This window comes from Argentina silus (genome assembly GCF_951799395.1).
Source record: "Argentina silus genome assembly, chromosome: 14".
Lineage (NCBI taxonomy): Eukaryota > Metazoa > Chordata > Actinopteri > Argentiniformes > Argentinidae > Argentina > Argentina silus.
The window spans coordinates 17954630-17974629 of record NC_139668.1 but is presented as its reverse complement, the minus strand read 5'-3'; the positions used below and the strand labels follow the sequence as shown (position 1 = coordinate 17974629).

At 47.5% G+C, this 20000-nt stretch overlaps 4 protein-coding genes across 6 annotated transcripts in view; 2 read left to right on the top strand and 2 right to left on the bottom strand.

The window, feature by feature from the left end:
* The window catches only part of snx9a (sorting nexin 9a), a 14340-nt gene extending 13919 nt beyond the window's left edge, over positions 1-421 (top strand). For both annotated transcript variants that reach the window (XM_083684581.1, XM_083684580.1), the window contains exon 18: positions 1-421. This exon is cut by the window's left edge and continues 961 nt beyond it. The gene's annotated coding sequence lies outside the window, so the exon portion shown is untranslated.
* A 2125-nt stretch (positions 422-2546) lies between these two features.
* On the bottom strand, positions 2547-8623 carry LOC310814742 (angiopoietin-4; the record flags this gene model as incomplete). The annotated part of the gene is made up of 8 exons (XM_083684242.1): positions 2547-2693; positions 2809-3004; positions 3117-3333; positions 3643-3780; positions 3946-4180; positions 6178-6631; positions 7070-7331; positions 8575-8623. The coding sequence occupies 8 exons, from the start codon at positions 8621-8623 to the stop codon at positions 2547-2549; spliced, it is 1698 nt and encodes a 565-aa protein (XP_083540368.1).
* Positions 8624-13324: 4701 nt separating this feature from the next.
* On the top strand, positions 13325-19077 carry pomca (proopiomelanocortin a; the record flags this gene model as incomplete). Its single annotated transcript, XM_083684240.1, has 5 exons — positions 13325-13441; positions 13611-14149; positions 14349-14353; positions 18322-18386; positions 18559-19077. The coding sequence occupies 5 exons, from the start codon at positions 13325-13327 to the stop codon at positions 19075-19077; spliced, it is 1245 nt and encodes a 414-aa protein (XP_083540366.1).
* A 449-nt stretch (positions 19078-19526) lies between these two features.
* The window catches only part of efr3ba (EFR3 homolog Ba), a 15563-nt gene continuing 15089 nt past the window's right edge, over positions 19527-20000 (bottom strand). For both annotated transcript variants that reach the window (XM_083684578.1, XM_083684579.1), the window contains exon 22: positions 19527-20000. This exon is cut by the window's right edge and continues 1873 nt beyond it. The gene's annotated coding sequence lies outside the window, so the exon portion shown is untranslated.

Genomic DNA, 20000 nt, shown 5'->3' with positions numbered 1-20000 from the left:
CTCACTCACTCACTCACAATCCCCTGATACACACACACACACACACTCCGAATGCAGTGCTGCAGACTGCTCAACTGTCCGTCCAAGCTTTGAGAGCTTTCTCTCTCTCTCTCTCTCTCTCGCTCTGTCTCTCTTTCTCTCTCTCTCTCTCTCTCTCTCATCCCTTGTTCTCTTCAGTGGATGGATGCTTGGGAAATTGGGCTATGTTTTGTTTTTTTACCTTTTGGGACCAAATGTAAGATGTTTTAAAGATATGATATTATATGAATATTTTAGCATTGAAACACTGAACCACTACTTCAACTACTACAACACTACTCTCCCAGCGTGCTATTCCTGTTGTTATTAGCCATGGTTCGTTGTCCACAGGTGTGTGACATATTTTTCACAAACTTTACAATAAAATCTTATTCGTACCACCTTTGCTGTGTGTATACTTGTCTGCTTTCGTTGTGGTTGAATTCACTGTTCAGCATCCCCCTCCCCCCCACTTCACCTCCTCGGTTAGTGACTTCACCGAACGGTCCTTCTTGAAGCTTCTCCCAGAGTGCAGATTTACGGAGTATCTTACTTTAATAATGTATCTGTGTATCTTTTACCATGGTATGACCCATTGAGAGATATCTCTTTTACAGTTGCTCAGAGGCACTCTCATTGTATTTGGATTAATTAAGCCAAACCGTGTAGGTTAGTCAATTAAGAACACCTTGTTTTCAATGACAGGGCTGTGGAGGAATTGCATCGTAAAATGTCGTACTCTAACATACTGTGGGCATTTGGACCATATCTGGACCATCCATTATAACGTAGGGTACTGTGAGATCCTAACCTTGTGAGGATGTTTCCAGGAGTCACTGTGGCCTATTTGCTGTGCTCAGCAGTGAGGGCAGTCATTTCCTGCTTGTCTCGCAAGAGGGGACCGGACACTGACCTTTGACCTCACTGCAGGAAGTGGTGGAAAAATAAGGAGTGGGGCAGTTCATCCCTGACTGGGGAGAGGAAGTGTGTGTGTGTAGTGTGGTGTGTGAGAGAGAGTGTGTGTGTGTGTAGTGTGGTGTGTGAGAGAGAGTGTGTGTGTGTGTAGTGTAGTGTAGTGTAGTGTGGTGTGAGAGAGAGAGTGTGTGTTGTGTGGTGTGTGAGAGAGAGAGTGTGTGTGTGTATGGTGTGGTGTGTGTGAGAGAGAGTGCGTGTGTGTGTGCATCTGATAATGAGCTCTTACTGAAGTCACACCTATCTAACTGCCCCCCTCCCTCCCTCCCTCCCTCCTTCTCTCTCTCTCTCTCTCTCTCGTTGACAGATAGGATCATGATGAGCTTGTGGGCCAGAGACAGATAAGGATATCTGGGGAGGGGAGCTTAGGGACAGAACCGCTAACTCCCACACACACACACACACATACACACACACACACACACACCTTCCTGCCTGGGTCTAAAATGGGTTTGCAGAGCTCATGCAGTATGCACACAGTTGTGTAGTATATGACCCTATACCACCATTACACAGTTGTGTAGTATATGACCCTATACCACCATTACACAGTTGTGTAGTATATGACCCTATACCACCATTACACAGTTGTGTAGTATATGACCCTATACCACCATTACACAGCAGCCCATTTCTCAAGGACTTTAGGCAGAACGATTGTTTTTTTAAATTTGTTTTAATGTAGCAAATACACATTGAAAAGCAATAGGAGTAAAATGAACCAGAAAACACTGTACAGATCCACACTATACAGTTAGCACAATGTTGTACAGTAGATAGATGAGGTAAACATCAGTTTCATAAAGTGGTTTGCCTAGCAAATGTGCTTTCAACAAAATAGTACCTCACTATTCATTATTGCATGTTGCAATCTGCCATTTTAGGAATCGAAGCATTGCAGTCATATCAGCCACTTATGGAGGAACACTTGTAGAATACCATACATGTAGCATAAGATATACATAGTATATACATAAACAGACATTGACAATGTCTTATAGAATGACATGACAACTACCCTTCTTCTCATACTTTCTCTCCTTCACATTTCTCTCTCTCTTTCCCTCTCTCTACCTCTCTCCCTGCTCTACCTGTCCTCAACCCCTGTAGGTATGGTAGCAAGGTGAGCAGTACGGACAGTGCAGTCATAGACTAGTTGTGTGCTCGTATCACAGGAAGACCGTAGCCACGGGACTGAGGGATGCTGGGAACCGTTTGGACAGGAAAGGCATTAGTAAGTACATACGCTCTCGGTGTGTTTACAGACAGACATGGACGCGTGTCTGTGGCACTGTAACCAGCCACAGTCTGCCTGTCTTGAGTGTGTGTGTGACGTGTGTGTCTAACGGTGACATCTCCTCTCTGTCCCCTCCCCCCTGACCTGTTGACCCCCTGGTAGGCAGGGCCTCACGTGAGCCCCCCCTCAGCCAATGGAGCTCCTCAGCTGCCTCTCGCTGTGATGTCATAACAATCTCTTGCCGCGACGGTGTGGGTGTGTGTGTGTGTGTGTGTGTGGTGTGTGCGGGTGCGTGCGTGTGTGTGACGTCATGGCGTCGTCATGGGGACAGGCGAGGGCGGAAGGTGCGCGGGCGTATCATCATGGACACCTTCTTCATGGAGTAGTAGTCCGAGTCTTTCCAGGTGTACCACACCACTCCGTCTGGCCCCAGCAGGTTTTTACTTTTGGAAGAGTAGCGCCCCCCCTGGTGGACACGACAACACACAGCAACAGTCCCCGGGCCCCCAGAAAATGTATTGCGTCAACATTGCATTATTCCAACGTATGGCGAACTACCTTCGATTAGTGCGTTACTGTACCTTGTAGTAGACGCCGTTGAGGTTGGCGTAGAAGCACTGGTGGTACCACCAGCCGGCGTGGGAGATCTCAGCGCAGATGTTGCCCGTGTCAGGCGTGCTGAAGCTCTGCTTGTCGTGGTACCAACCGAACGAGTCCTCGACCGTACCGCTGAAACCCGACACATGGAGACGGTACTGGTTGTCCTCATCCTCTGTACTGCACAGAGAGGAGAGGGTCAACACACACACACACACACACACACACACACACACACACACAGCCATGTGTCATCCACTATTCCGCTACATGGAGAAAAGGAGCGGCCCACCTGAAGCTCTGGTAGAGGGCGTGCTTGTGTTTGTGTGTCCAGTCCTCCAGGTCGACGCGGAGGCTGTAGTCTCCCTGGGCAGACAGGTGGTGGATGTGTTCGTTCCCCAGCCAGTGCTCCGCCCTCAGGTCGCCAAAGCCCTCCCTGTAGTCCTGCCAGCCACGGTTAAAGTTCACCTTCCCGTCCTGCCGACGCTGGACAACTGTCCAGCCACCACCTGAGAGGGGAGAGGGGAGCGCACACACACACACACACACACACACACACAGGCACACACACACAGGCACACACACAGATGCACACACACACAGGCACACACACACACACAGGCATGCACACACACACACGCAAACACACACACAGGCATGCACACACACACACACACACACACACACAGACACACACACACACAGGTTCAGATCTTAGGATCAACTAGGTTATTAACAATTGATTACAATAGTAGTAGTTGTGATGTCATTCTAGAGGTTTTTTAAGGTGCGTGTTTGTGTGTGTGTGTGTGTCTTACCCTCTGTGTCCATGTCACAGAAGACCTCCACAGGCACGGAGCCCAGGGAGGGGACCACGGTGTACACACCAGAACGATGCACCCCGTTATAGTAGAGAGACGCACAGTCTATAGGACAGTTCCTCACATGCTGCACCTCTGGAGAGCAACACACACACACACACACACACACACACACACACACACACACACAGTTGAACAGGCTCTGACCCTCATAACTACAAAATAAAACACCCAAAATGTGTGTGTGTGTGCGTGTGCGTGTGCGTGTGCGTGTGTGTGTGTGTGTGTGTGTGTGTGTACCTGGGTGCAGGGCCTCCTGTGTGCTGAGCAGTGGGGAGGTCCTGACGATGTTGATCATGCAGCCAGGGTTGCGTTTGATGCGTTCGACCGTCATGGTGAGGTTGCGTATCTGAGTCTGCAGCTCAAACAGCAGCGAACCGTGGACGTGCAACAGGGTGTCAGCCTCGGCGTACTGGAGCTGCAGCGCTCTGAAACGCTGCTCTAGAGATGAGTTCAGACCGTTCCTCTCCTCACCCTGAGAGAGAGAGAGAGAGAGGGGGAGAGAGAGAGAGGGACAGAGAGAGACAGAGAGAGAGAGAGGGACAGAGAGAGACAGAGAGAGAGAGAGAGAGAGAGAGAGAGATACAGAGAGAGACACAGAGAGAGACAGAGAGAGAGAGTAGAGCGAGAGACAGAGAGAGAGTAGAGAGAGAGACAGAGAGACAGAGAGAGAGAGAGAGAGACAGAGAGACAGAGAGAGAGAGAGACAGAGAGAGAGAGAGACAGAGAGAGAGAGAGAGAGAGAGCAGAGAGAGAGACAGAGAGAGAGACAGAGAGAGAGAGAGAGAGAGACAGAGAGAGAGAGAGACAGAGAGAGAGTAGGGGGGGGGGAGTCATACGGGCTGTACAGTACAGCTCACCAGCAAATCTACGCACTACAGCACCCTCAACTACAACACTCCTTATTCTGTCCCCCTGTTTCAGGGCACCAAAAGTAACGGGACAGATTCACATAAGGTCGCTTGCAGCGAAGCCTCTGGCTGGTGACTCTTTGGCTGGTGACTTATCCTGCGAATGGTAGTCTCTGACACACTGACGCCTACCTCCTGGAGAGGGTTCCTGACCTGGTTTAACTGGACAGAGCCTCCAAGTGCCACGGTGCACAAGGGTTGCGCGTGAGTAGAGGATGACGGGAGTGTTAATGACGTGTGTTGTAGTGCAGCTGTAGTGCAGCTGTAGTGCAGCTGTAGTGCAGCTGTAGTGCAGCTGTAGTGCAGGCTACTGTGTGTTCATCCGGTACAAAGGTTCCCACTGCTGACGTGGCTGCAGAGTCACTACCAATCTTCCGCTGTAGATTGAAGACCCATCTCTTCAAGGTTCCATCTTTAACGGTCCCTCCTAAAGACCTCTTCATCCCCACTACCCCCCTGTACAAGTTTCTCTCCTGTTCATACTATTTATTTATTTATTTTTACATGCAATTTTCTCCTAGCATTGTGACCGCCGACGGCCCCTGGTCCGAGCATTGATTACTTTATCTTATGATGACTGATGGATAGATGATTCACTTACACTTAAACAAATGTATTTGTCGTAAGTCACGTTGGATGAAGGCGTCTGCTAAATTGCGTGAAGGCAAATGCAAGTGTATGAGGAGAGGCGGGGCTTCGTTGCCGAGGTAACCTTCCTGTGTTTGTTAGCATGCTGCAGCGGTGTCCATCGTCATGCTAAGCCCTTGTCTCATGTGACCGCCCGCGGAGAACGGGTCCTTGATACCCATCAGGCTTTAAAGGTGTCTGCTTCGGATGAGCTCAATTACCCCAGGATCAGAGACAGCGGGCGGGGTGGGGAGGGCAGGGGGGGGCCGGGGGGGGGGGGGTGGTGGTGTGACACACCCATATCGGTGTCTCAATTACACCAGGATTAGAGAGAGTGGGCGGGGTGGGGGTGACACACCCACATCTGTGTCCAAACAGTGACAGCGTCCACACTGGGAGAGTGACAATAACGTTTTCTGTTCCACTCACAACCTCAACCTCGAAAAAACGATGACATCATGATGAGGTTTGACGGCCAGGTGTTTAGTAGAGGGTGTAACAGGTGGCCCTGCTAGTCGGGGGGGGGGTGTTGCCAGACTACCTAGATAGAGTGTGTTTCAGGGGACGGGGAGTTCTGGGGAGAGCATGGAGCTGCTGAGCCCCAGAGAGAAGCACTCTTGGGTGGGGTAGAGAAGCACGTGGAGCAGGAGCAGCCTGCTCAACTAATCTTGTTAGTATTTAGGGTTAAGGCGGACTTAGCGCATGGGAGACAGAGTGTGGGAGAGACAGAGACGGAGACGGAGACAGAGAGGGAGAGGGAGAGCAGATTTCGCAATTCTAGGCAATTGTGGATTTGGTGAATTCAAATTTTTTCCTTAAATAACTCACCTGTAACTCCAGAGTGGTGCGTGCATGCATTACGCACGTGTGTGCGTGCGTGCGTGCGTGCGTGCGTGCCTGTGTGCGTGCGTGCGTGCATGCACGTGTATCTCACCTGCAGCTCCAGAACCTTGATTCTGTGCCGGTGGTTGCGTAGTTCCTCCTGCAGCTCCGAAATGGTCTCTCTGAGGTCCTCCATCTGCTGCTTCCTCTCCTCGTTCTCGTGCAGCCAATAGGAGACCTCGTCCGTGCAGCGAAACATGTCCGGGCAGCGCTGCTGCTCCAGCTGGGGCAGGGTGGCCGTCAGGCGGCACTGCCCGTTAGGCATGACCTCGTTGCCGTACTCCCCGCACTGCATCAGGCCGCTGCTGACACGGTGGGTCTGGTTGTCCCACTCGCCGCCGTGCCCGCTGCCGTGGCTGTCCGGGTGGAGGTGCGCTTCCAGGCGGGAGTCCGCCGTGCGTGTGTCCGCGTCCGTGTCCGCTTCCGGCTGCACCGGGTCTGCGTCCGAATCGTCGGATTGGGCGTCCACCACGTGCCTGTCCGCGCCCGCGTCCTGTGTGTCCTTTCTGCGCGTGTGGGAGTCGGAGCGTGTGTCCGAGTGTGCGTCGGGATGCGTCGTGTCCGTGTGCACATCATTGTGTGCGTCTGTGTGTGCGTCTGTGTGTGCGTCGGTGTGTGTGTCAGTGCGTAGTGTGTAGTAGTCCCCGTTCACCAGTACATAATTCCACTCAGCCAATAACGCAGCGGCCACCAGGAGGAGCAGCCTCATCATGGTCCTCAGAACCAGGTCCAGTTGGACCTCATTCAGACCAGGTTCAACCTCTAGGCCAGGTCTAGCATGGCAGCTGCCTTCACACCAGTCTCAGGCTCAGCCTCAGACCAGGTCTGTGGTCTCAGGCCAGGTCTAGTCCAGATGTAGTCTTAAACCAGGTCCAGTATGAAGGTGTACTCAGACCAACCCAGGCTAGCTGTGGTCCCATGTAAACAGCCTCTGTTGGCTTGACGCTGGGCTCTTATTGCCTACAGGCTGGGCTCTCTGGGGAGTGTAGTTTCCTGGGGGGCGCAGAGAGACAGGGACAGGCTGGGCTCTCTGGGGAGTGTAGTTTCCTGGGGGCACAGTGAGACAGGGACAGGCTGGGCTCTCTGGGGAGTGTAGTTTCCTGGGGGCGCAGTGAGACAGGGACAGGCTGGGCTGTCTGGGGAGTGTAGTTTCCTGGAGGTGCAGTGAGACAGGGACAGGCTGGGCTCTCTGGGGAGTGTAGTTTCCTGGGGGCGCAGTGAGACAGGGACATGTGAATGGTGGCACGTCTGGTCCCCCTGCTATGGTGGTTCTCAGGTCGGTAGTTCCTGCGTCGTGGTACCTGGTCGGGTCTTCTCCCTGGCTGGCTGGAGGTGTGTGTGGCTACTGGTGTGTGTGAGTGGTGTCCTGAAACTCAGTGTGAAGCCCCCTGGCTGTTCCTGAGGGTCGGTCCCCCAACAGATGGCCTCCCTCCAGAGGAGACCCTCTACTCCTCATGGCCCCTCCACCAGGCTAACTGAGGAAGGACACACACAGTTAAACACACACAAGCACGCACGCACATACACACACACACACACACACACTCACACTCACACACACACACAATGCTCAGTGCCGGCAAGCAGCACGGTAAAGGTAAAAGTCTTTTCTCACGTCCTCTCCTCTGTCCTCCATTCACTCGGTCCTCAAAAAGCATTGGAGGAGAACATGTCAGGGGAGGAACCTAGATCTTCTCCTCCCATGCGTTCTCGGTGGGACGCGAGTGGAGGACGGAGGAGGGGACGGAGGAGGGGACGGAGGAGGGGACGGAGGAGGGGAGGGAGGAGGGGAGGGAGGAGGGGACGGAGGAGGGGACGGAGGAGGGGACGTGACTGAGCCGGGTTCCTACCGACCGAGGAAAGGCTATAGGTTCCCTTGGCTTCCGCAGTGCTGGATGTGTGTCACAGGAAGAGAGAGCCTTTCTGGGTGAATCTCATTATGGACTCATCACGTCAGATCAAAAGGCTACAACCTGAGAACTCATTACGGCTCATTACTCCCCGGCTAGACCTCTCATTGGACCGCCCATATGACCCTACTGTACTTTTGTGTACCGTGATCTTACCGCATCAGCTCTAATTGGTCATTAAGAAGAGCTACTGCGCCAGATATCCTTAACCCTCTCCATGCTGGAATGGCCCGCTCTCCTGACTGGTATTTTCTCTCTCTCTGTCTCTCTCTCTGTCTCTCTCTGTCTCTCTCTCTCTCTCTCTCTGTCTCTCTCTCTCTCTCTCTCTCTCTCTCTCTCTCTGTCTCTGTCTCTCTCTCTCTCTCTCTCTGTCTCTCTCTGTCTCTCTCTCTGTCTCTCTCTGTCTCTCTCTGTCTCTCTCTCTCTCTCTCTCTCTCTCTCTGTCTCTCTCTCTCTCCCTCTCAGAGTCATATACAATAGATGTACTGTACAGTATGTATGCCAAGGCCCTATCAGTGCAAGGATGTTCAAATCCAGACCTTGGTGTTGCTCGCAGAAACTACCGCCTTTCTTTTTCTCTCCAGTCATTATCAATCGATTGACCACAACGATCAATTGAGGGTCCATTAGCCTGACGGTACCTAGCAGAACTATCTACCTGCAGGCCCATCTCTTTGAACCTATCAGGGTCTTATTAAATCAACGTTTGTAACTGGGCTTCCAATGTCAGCAAAAAGTAGCATTCTTTCCTCACAGCCGGCAAATCATGTTCACCGTTATATCACAATGTAAACACCAGGTATGTGTTCAAGATGTCAGAGGAAGGTGTGTTCCTGCAGGGCAAGAAGGCTCATGTCACAGAAATCTGATATTTGGTCAGAGTTGGGACATTTGCGTGGATATTTAATCTGCATAACGTTTTGGAAAGATGCAGATAAACCTGCACGTATGCACTCACGCACACACACACACACACACACACACACAGTAACACAGGTTGGGAGGTTATTTTGGAAGTCAGTCATCTGAACACACAAATACACGCACACACACACACACACACACACACACACACACACACACACACACACAAACACGCACACAAGTGAGATACACTTACATCGCCCTGTTGGCTGCAGTCACACATACTTTCATATCAACACACAGACGTATAGATAAAAGACGTTTCTCCTCCTACCTTGCCAAGGACAATGAAACCTCCTCATTGGGGAACCGGTCCGGTGGCCGGTGTCAGGAAGCTGTGTGTGAGGTGTATTTGTCGTGTGTTTCTCTGTCTCTGTAGAGGAAAGCGACAGTGGAGCAATGTGTTACAGTTCTCAGCAGACATCCTATCCCATAATCCACTCTAATAGGATTCACCACAGAGGGAGGCATGACTGGCACTCTGCATTTACTCCCTAACAGACACATCTACACACACACCTACACACAGGTACACACATCTACACACATCTACACACACATCTACACACACATCTACACACAGCTGCACACATCTACACACAGCTACACACACACCTACACACATCTACACACAGCTACATACAACTACACACACATCTACACACAGCTACACACATCTACATACATCTACACACACACCTATACACATCTACACACAGGCACACACACATCTACACACAGCTAAACACACACCTACACACACAGCTACACACACATCTACACATACATCTACACCTATCTACACACACCTACACGCATCTACACACACACATCTACACACAGCTAAACACACATCTACACACAACTACACACACATCTACACACAGCTACAGACACATCTACACACATCTACACACACATCTACACCTTCTGGTGAGCAATATCAGACATCATAAGAAACTCTCATGAAACTATGCTTCAGTATGTAAGCGTCAGCAACATGTAGTTGAGCCACAGCACCACCTGTTGTTTGATATTGTCCAGTCTAAATGGACCTAGAGTGTGTACTCTGAACCTCTACCTACCCAGCCAGCCAGAGGAGGATAAGAGGGTTCTTCTCTAGAGTCTGACTCCTCTTGTTTCGCTCTACTCGGACAGGGAGAGTGTTTTCTGGCCACTGTTGCCTCTGCCTGCTCTTCTGGGTTCTCTTTCAGAGAGGTCTCCCCAAGAAGGCGGGCTCCAAGGAGCTCTGCCTGAATGGACGTGAACGTGCCTTGTGGAAGCTAGCTATCTAGCTGCACCTCCCAACACAGAGTTCTCAGATGGGGATGGACTCCCTCCAGATCAGAAAAAATGTAAAACAACATGCCTGCATTTTGACATAGGGTGTGTTGGCAGGTGCGCAGGCTTATTCACATGTAATCGCACATTGATCATGCAAATGTCAAAAAACTGTTATTGTCTTTCTGTCTATGTGTGCGACCCATTGCTGTTGAAATCGGTACGTCATTCACAACCGTAAGCTCAGTTTTAAGGCACTTCTGGGAGCCTCAGGACATGACTTGGAGATGTTGACGATCAAAAAAAGGTGTGGTAGTCATGAGAATGCATGTACACCTTTTTTTTTAACGTGTGATTTTGAAATTGTAACAATGTTATTATGTTAAAAACTGTTTTGTAGGGAAAGTCAATAAAGGAAGGGGACATGGGACCCTTGGACCTCCGTTTGGGATGACTAATGTTAAAAGCAGCCCTTCTCAGCCAAGGCGAAGAGTGGTCCTAATCACTACGATGCCCACGAAGAGGAGAGGGACAGTGAGAAAAAGTGCGACTAAAAAATACTATTATCAATCAGGCAAAAATATTATTGAATTAGTTATGGTATTTTGTTGATACTAAATGATGCCACTGCTAATTTTTGCACATAAATGGCAAACTTCCTCTTCGTAAACTTTTCAATTTAAGAGAAGACCTGCAGACATCCAGACCTTCTCTCTCCTCACCCGCGGATGTGTGTGCGCTAGTGTGTTGTTTGTTTGTGTGTGTGTGTGTGTGTGCGTCAGTCAATGAGGTCACTCACTAAATGCCTCCTCCACTCCACAGATCACTCAGTGTACGCAATGTGTGTGTGTGTGTGTGTGTGTGTGTGTGTGTGTGTGTGTGTGTGTGTGTGTGTGTGTGTGTGTGTGTGTGCGCGTGCGCGTGTGTGTTTGCCAAATGGACAACAACATAAGACGGGCTCTGAGAAACACAAGGTCAGAGCTCACTAATGGACTGGCATCAAATAGCCTCTCGTCCATTCATAGAACTATCGTTGATAGAATTCAACCTCTCAGAATTACCTCATCACCAATCTCCTGCTAACAAAGTGGTGGTGAATGATGTGAGTTACCCAGACCATAATCAATCAATCAATCAAGTTTATTTGTATAGCGCTTTTTACATAGACAAATGTCACAAAGTGCTTCACAACAAAGTAATACTAAACAATATAAACAATAAATACAACACAAACAATATGATCTAGCACCAAATCATAGACCCCCAGAGAGCCAAGGAAAAACTCCCCAGAGGGGGGAACAATATAGGGCACAGTGGCAAGGAAAAACTCCCTCAGAGGAAGAAACCTTGAGAGGAACCAGACTCCAGGGGAACCTCCTCTGGCTGATCAGGTTCTGAAGAGAAAACTAATGTTATACATATTATATAGACATAGACTCCATATGCATCAATTATTATTAAGTATTTACAAAATTACACTGATTGACCCAATTTTTACGAAACTTGGGTGAATGATACGTCTTGCCAGAGATCCGAGTTTCAAGGTGACGCAGATTCATCTTGTGACGGTGCAAAAAGGAGAGTACAAACCTTTCAAAACAAATAATACTGTCAACTCCTTGAAAATCAACCAAATAACCACAACAGTCTCCGGTAACTTTTCAGCCTGTACCTCAAATCCATGGACTGCCTTCAAATGCACACAAAGCTATAAGAAGCAAGACTGATACTGAATCAAATAAGCTAAGCACGACACGTTCCAGTGACCTTTCAGTCATATACTGTACGTTTTTCACCAATTCACACAAGGAGGGCAACAACGCCTTTATCCCCAATCACTCCTTCTGTCAGGCGCTCTTAAACGGGTTAATCCTGACAAAGTCAACATTAGTGCCACTCAGACACCAAACAAAGAGTCCTGAATTACTCAGGTGTCGGTTGTCAGCCCTTGACCATTCAGAGTTGTATAAGCTTCCTTCTGTGACGGCATGGTGGACACCTGCTAATCCACCTCACATCCCCACTGACATTTGGTAAATAAAGACCAGGAGACGGTCATCTTCATGGCTGTTGTATGCTGCTCAACCCACACAACTCTCACACTTTTGTGTGTGTGTGTGTGTGTGTGTGTGTGTGTGTGTGTGTGTGTGTGTGTGTGTGTGTGTGTGTGTGTGTGTGTCGGGAGTCATGGTGGGGGAGGCCCCTGGCTCCGGGTGGCCTTGGGAACCTTTGTCAGGTGAGGTATAAAAAGACCCTCAGAGTTACAAAAGGCAGAAACGGAGAGACACACACAGTCTCACACACTTACGGACGCACAGCAGCAAAGAGGACAACTCCCTGGGATAGAAGGGCACCTGCTGATTGGAGGGACAGAGAGACACTTTGGCAACAGGTTGGTGACACCAGATTTTGGTACTTTGACTTTGAGATATATGAAATGTATGGACAGTTGAATTTTCCATATGATAACATAATCCCTCTGATATTGACATTTTCCTTATTATGACTTAAAAGCCATTCTCCACAACCCCATTTTTTACAACTAAATCATCAGCACTATCCACAGAATTGTCACTCTTTCAATCTTCACATGTGTCACATTAATAATGACTGTCACAGTTAGCATTGGCAAGTTATATCTTATTCTGTTTTGTACATTTATAAATATGTAAAGATGTGTTTTTATCTATTAAGATCTAACCTTTTGGTCTCATAAAAAGTGAGAAATATCAGAAATATCAATATTTCAAGAAATTGTACTCTATATAAACCTCACATCCGGGTTGAATCTAATTTGAATTCAGTCAATTCAAGAGAATTCAGGAGAATTCAGGAGACTAATTAAAATGAAATTGTTTCTTTTCCTCTTTGTCATAAACAGATGTTCATTGGATATCTCTTCCATTTCAAAACATTTGCGACTTCTGATTGAAACCCTGGTGTATAGTGTTACAGATTAATTGTGCTGTAAAAAAGCATAACACTTAATAATCCAAGACAAATGTAAAAGCCTTTATTTTAGCAGCTATTGAATAGCAAAGGATAAAAAAACTCACCAACCCATGTCTCTTCACAGATTGAAAGATGTTGTGTCCTTCATGGTTATTGGCTGTGGCTTTGGTGGGTGTGGTCGGAGGGGTGAAAGGTCAGTGCTGGGAGCACACTCGCTGTCAAGACCTCAGCTCTGAGAGCAACATCCTGGTGAGTCTAAGAATACAGATGTCATGATTTCTGGCTCATTGATTCAGACTCCGTCCGAGTGGGACAGATATATCAGGTAGATGATACACTAACCTTCCACGCCCCTCTCTCCCCATTTATCCCACTATCCCCATTCCCTCCCCATCCCCCTCCCGTCTCATGTCCTCAGGAGTGCATCCAGCTCTGTCGTTCCGACCTCACTGCCGAGTCTCCCATCTTCCCCGGCGACGTGCACCTCCAACCCCCGTCCCCCGCTGACCAAGACTCACCTCAGCCCACACTCTCCTCCTCCTCCTCAGGCCTTTCCCCCTCTGAGCTCCAGAACAGGCTCTCTCAGGCCAAACGTTCTTACTCCATGGAGCACTTCCGCTGGGGGAAACCTGCGGGTCGTAAGCGCCGTCCTGTCAAGGTCTACACCAATGAGGTGGAGGAAGAGTCTGCCGAGGCTCTCCCCGGCGAGATGAGACGAGAGCTGGACACCAACGAGGCCACGGTGGAGGGAGAGGGGCTGGAGGGTCTGGGCAGGGTCTACAGCCTCCAGGAGAAGAAGGACGGCTCGTACAAGATGAATCATTTCCGCTGGGGCGGCCCCCCGGCGACCAAACGCTATGGGGGCTTCATGAAGAGCTGGGAGGAGCGCAGTCAGAAACCCCTCCTCACACTGTTCAAGAACGTCATCATTAAGGATGGACAGCAGAAGAGAGAGCAGTGAGGGAGGGAGAGTGAGAGACAGGAGAGGAGAGGGTAGAAGAGGAGAGAGAGAAGAGGGTAGAGGAGGAGAGAGAGGAGAGGGGAGAAGAGGAGAGTGTAGATAAGGAGAAGAGAGGAGAGAGTGAAGAGATAGGCTTCCTGGGTGGAGAGTGTCCTAAAACTTCCCTTTACCCTCATCCAATGCCGTAAACTGTAGACCCAGTACACTCTCATTTGATTGACAGGTAGGAGAGAATAGCAAAGTTTGAGATTGGCCAAAAGCACTTTGTTACCCAGCAATGACTTTAGCTAATAATGTCGTCACTAATAAACTATCAACTCTGTACAGAAAAAGGTTTTGTGCTTGAATGCAGGTTACATTGGGACATGGGGGGAGTGAGAACAGTTTCATTATTTATTGAGATGTTGAATATAAAAATATCACACACACACACACACACACACACACACACACACCCACACACACACACACACACACACACACACACACGTTAAAATTAAATCCTTTATTCATATAGTCAACATTCACATGTAATCCTATTTAGAGGTACTGCAAAGAAGGGAACAGTAACACAGTTACAATGTCAGGGGGAAACACACACACACACACACACACACACACACACACACACACACACACACACACACTGTAACTGTAACTGTAAACTATGAGAACATGTGTGTTTTGGTTCTTGACACAGTACATGCATGGCAAAGAAATCACTGACTCACAAACCATCCCCAATTATGACCATCTAAAAAAGAGAACAGTAATTTCTGTTTTAAGTGATATTTCTTTTAAAATCATGAGCCCATATCTGGAAAGAAACACCTAAATCAAATGGTTCAAAGAGACATTTTCCACCATCACACACAGTATTTTGGACAAGACAGAACATCCGTATTTTGATCACAAGACATAGGGCTATATTATATCACAAGCAACAACCACAAACGTTCAGAACAAATCATGTGATGGCTGACCTTCTCTCTTATTCGGTGGGATTAACCCCTAATCTCCTGACCTCTCGTCTTTGTGTCGTGTCAGACAGCCATGATGGATTATATTATGTTTGTCACATTATTGCTTATCTTTATCGAGTTATTGCTGTATATAAACACAGAACATTGATATACATGCACTGTCAGATAGAGTATAGGTCTATTGAAGAGGCCTACTAGTGTTTGTATTCCTACATGACTCAAATACATCAGCATTCTCCCCCTGGCCCAGTCCACTCACCCATACGCAGTCTATGAACTTCATTTCAAATACAGCACGACGACACGTTCCACAGGCTTATAACCCCTGTAAGTCTGTCTATGTCACACTATGTCACAAGTGTAGTCTTCTTAAAGCTGTCCTCCTCATGCATACCATGCTACCTAGCTGGCAACAAATCTGACACATGCCATTTTGTAGCCAACAGTAATATAATGATACAAGTTAGGACTCAGATGTTAAACCTTTAGGCAGTAGAAGAAAAATACTGTAGGTCAAAAAAGTCACATTTATCCCTCAAAAACGTCTTTCCCAATAAAACCTGAGTATCTGGCTGATTTTCTTCATGCAGGGACTACACCTATCCGTGCATGTACTGAATGAGTTTCATCTCTCTCTAGCTTCTCTGATTGGAGCAGGGTGTTACAAATGACCCCTGTTACATTTGTCCCCGGTCTCCCCTACTACCAACGCTGAGGTGTTCAGAGGAGAGTCTTCATATGCTGTGGCCATAGCAAGGAATTTCAACTGGAATCTCTAAATATTACGTTAAAAGTATTTTGTTTTAAAGGAAGGAAGATGTGCTCATACATATGATATATTAGTAAATAACAAGAACTACATTACCCAGAATGTGTGACACCCTGTACATTGCTCAGCATGAGAGCCCTGCATGGCTGGTTACACAGTTGATTGCTAGCTGAAGCATCTTTGTATAAATTACTATAACGCCAGAGTTTGCCACTAATTATAGAACAAACATACTAACAAAAACCGCCAACAACCCCTTTATCCCCAATCACTCCTTCTGTCAGGCACTCTTAAATGGGTTAATCCTGATAATAATATATATATATATGCCATTTAGCTGACACTTTTATCCAAAGCGACTTACATTGCAGTGAGTGTATACATTTCAGTATATGTGGTCCCAGCAGGAAATCAAACCCACAACCTAAGCGTTGTTAGCGCCATGCTCTACCAACTGAGCCACAGAGGACCACATGATAAAGTCAATTCAGTCAGGACACTTACGTTGTTAATATGATAGTCGTTTAATGGAAATGGTAATACATTAGGTTTGGCGTAAATGGATGGCTCCGTTTTGATATAGCTCCCCGCTTGAAATTAAACAAACATTAGATACAAATAATATACATAGCGGGGAGCCCATAACTTCAAACCCCAACAGCAGAACCATTCAACACCACTAAGACTATGTGTCCCTGGTACTTGCTTAGCAAGGTGACCCTCCCGGGTCCAGAACAGGAATATCTGTCCGATGATGTCTGATGGTTGAGTCTACACAGTTCTCACCACCCGTAAAGCAACAGCGATCCACGAGGAAACACTCCGGTCAGTCCGTAGAAAACAATCACGCTCGCTGTAAAACATTCAATAAGCAAAAAGGCTAAACAAATAGCAGAAATCTTGCAAATGGTCAATCCTAATGATCACCTGGTTCGCAAGAAAACACAAGTGGAGGATGAAAATGCAGCCAACCAAGTTCGATAGTGTACTTTCACAAGTGTATGACGACAGTTACCTAACAAGCTAACAAGAACCCCAACCAGACTACGGTAAGAGCAATGCACTCACATAGCCGGTAGCGGACAACTGCTCAACTATGATGGAGTTCTGCAAACTCTGCTCTTAAAGCCTGTTCCATGAACATGTCACATGTTTTGCATCCCTGACGGCCAGCTGCTGTCCTCCATAAAGTGCCTGCCTGAACCTTTGTGAACTTCAACATCAGTGCCACGCCAGACACCAAACAAAGAGTCCTGAATTACTCAGGTGTCGGTTGTCAGCCCTTGACCATTCAGAGTTGTGTAAGCTTCCTTCTGTGACGGCATGGTGGACACCTGCTAATCCACCTCACATCCCCACTGACATTTGGTAAACAAAGACCAGGACATGGTCATCTTCATGGCTGTTGTATGCTGCTCAACCCACCCAACTCTCACACGTGTGTGTGTTTCTGTGTGTGTGTGTGTGTGTGTGTGTGTGTGTGTGTGTGTGTGTGTGTGTGTGTGTGTGTGTCAGTAGTCATGATGGGGGAGGCAGATGAGGTATAAAAAGACCCTCAGAGTTACAAAAAAGGCAGAAACGGAGAGACACACACAGTCTCACACACTTACGGACGCACAGCAGCAAAGAGGACAACTCCCTGGGATAGAAGAGCACCTGCTGATTGGAGGGACAGAGAGACACTTTGGCAACAGGTTGGTGACACCAGATTTTGGTACTTTGACTTTGAGATATATGAAATGTATGGACAGTTAAATTTTCCATATGATAACATAATCCCTCTGATCTTGACATTTTCCTTATTGTGATTTATAAGCCATTCTCCACACATTTTGTTTTACAACAAAATCATCAGGACTATGCTGAAGAAGTATCACTTCTTCAATCTTCACGTGTCACATTAATAATGATTGTTACAGTAAGCAGTGGCAAGCTATATCTTATATCTTTATTATATCTTTATATCTAAAAATATTTTTATTAAGATCTAACCTTTTGGTCCCATAAAAAATGAGAAATATCAATATCAAAATGTCAAGAAATTGTACTCTATGTAAACCTCACATCTGGGTTGAACTACATCTAATTTGAATTCAGTCAATTTAGGAGACTAATTAAAATGAAATGGTTTATTTTCCTCTTTGTCATAAACAGATGTTCATTGGTTTCAAAACATTTGCGACTTCTCAATGAAACCCTCGTGTATAGTGTTACAGATTAATTGTGCTGTTAAAAAGAATAACATTTAATAATCCGAGACACTCTTGTGGAAAAATGTAAAAGCCTTTATTTTAGAGGCTATTGAATAGCAAAGGATAAAAAAAACTCACTAACGCATGGAACTGACTCTTCACAGATTGAAAGATGTTGTGTCCTTCATGGTTATTGGCTGTGGCTTTGGTGGGTGTGGTCGGAGGGGTGAAAGGTCAGTGCTGGGAGCACACTCGCTGTCAAGACCTCAGCACTGAGAGCAACATCCTGGTGAGTCCAAAAACACAGATGTCCTCATGATTTCTGGCTCATTGATTCAGACTCCGTCCGAGTGGGATAGATATATCAGGTAGGTGATACACTAACCTTCCACGCCCCTCTCTCCCCATTTATCCCACTATCCCCATTCCCTCCCCATCCCCCTCCCGTCTCATCTCCTCAGGAGTGCATCCAGCTCTGTCGTTCCGACCTCACTGCCGAGTCTCCCATCTTCCCCGGCGACGTGCACCTCCAACCCCCGTCCCCCGCTGACCAAGACTCACCTCAGCCCACACTCTCCTCCTCCTCAGGCCTTCCCCCCTCGGAGCTCCAGAACAGGCTCAAACGTTCTTACTCCATGGAGCACTTCCGCTGGGGGAAACCTGTGGTCCTTAAGCGCCGTCCTGTCAAGGTCTACACCAATGAGGTGGAGGAGTCTGCAAAGGGTTTCCCCACCGAGATGAAACGAGAGCTGGACACCAACGAGGCCACGGTGGAGGGAGAGGGGCTGGAGGGTCTGGGCAGGGTCTACAGCCTCCAGGAGAAGAAGGACGGCTCGTACAAGATGAACCATTTCCGCTGGGGCGGCCCCCCCGCCAGCAAACGCGACATGAAGATCTGGGAGGAGAGCAACCAGAAACCCCTCCTCACACTGTTCAAGAACATCATCATCAAGGATGGACAGCAGAAGAGAGAGCAGTGAGGGAGGGAGAGTAAAAGACAGGAGAGAAGAGGGTAGAAGAGGAAAGAGAGGAAAAAGAGGAGAGTAGATGAGGAGAGGAGAGAGTGAAGAGATAGGGTTCCTGGGTGGAGAGTGTCCTTAAACTTCTCTTTACCCTCATCTAATGCCGTAAACTGTAGACCCAATAAGCTCTCACTTGATTGACAGGTAGGAGAGAATAGCAAAGTTTGAGATTGGCCAAAAGCACTTTGTTACCCAGCAATGACTTTAGCTAATAATGTTGTCACTAATAAACTATCGACCCTGTGCAGAAAAAGGTTTTGTACTTTAATGCAGGTTACATTGGGACATGGGGGGAGTGAGAACAGTTTCATTATTTATTGAAATACAATATTGTAAATGAATGAGGTGTTAAATATAAAAATAGCACACAAACACACACACACACGTGTTAAAATTAAATCCTTTATTCATATAGTCAATATTCACATGTAATCCTATTTACAGGTACTGTTCTGATACACAAAGGGAACAATAGCACATTTACAGAGTCAGGGGAAAGGGTGCCAGAGTGATCACACACACACACACACACACACACACACACACACACACACACACACACACACACACACACACACAGGCCAACTCACACAGACAGTAAACACACAAATGACAACATAATACAGGAAAAGGAAACAGAGAACGTGTGTTTTGGTTCTTTGACACAGTACATGCATGGCAAAGAAATCACTGAATCACAAACCATCCCCAATTATAATAATCTAAAAAAGAGAACATTTATTTCAGTTTTAAGTGATATTTCTATTAAAATCAGGAGCCCATATCTGTCAAGAAACACCTAACTCAAATGGTTAACTTAAAGACACATTTTCCACCATCACACAGAGTAATTTTGGACAAAACAGAAGAGCATCAGAATT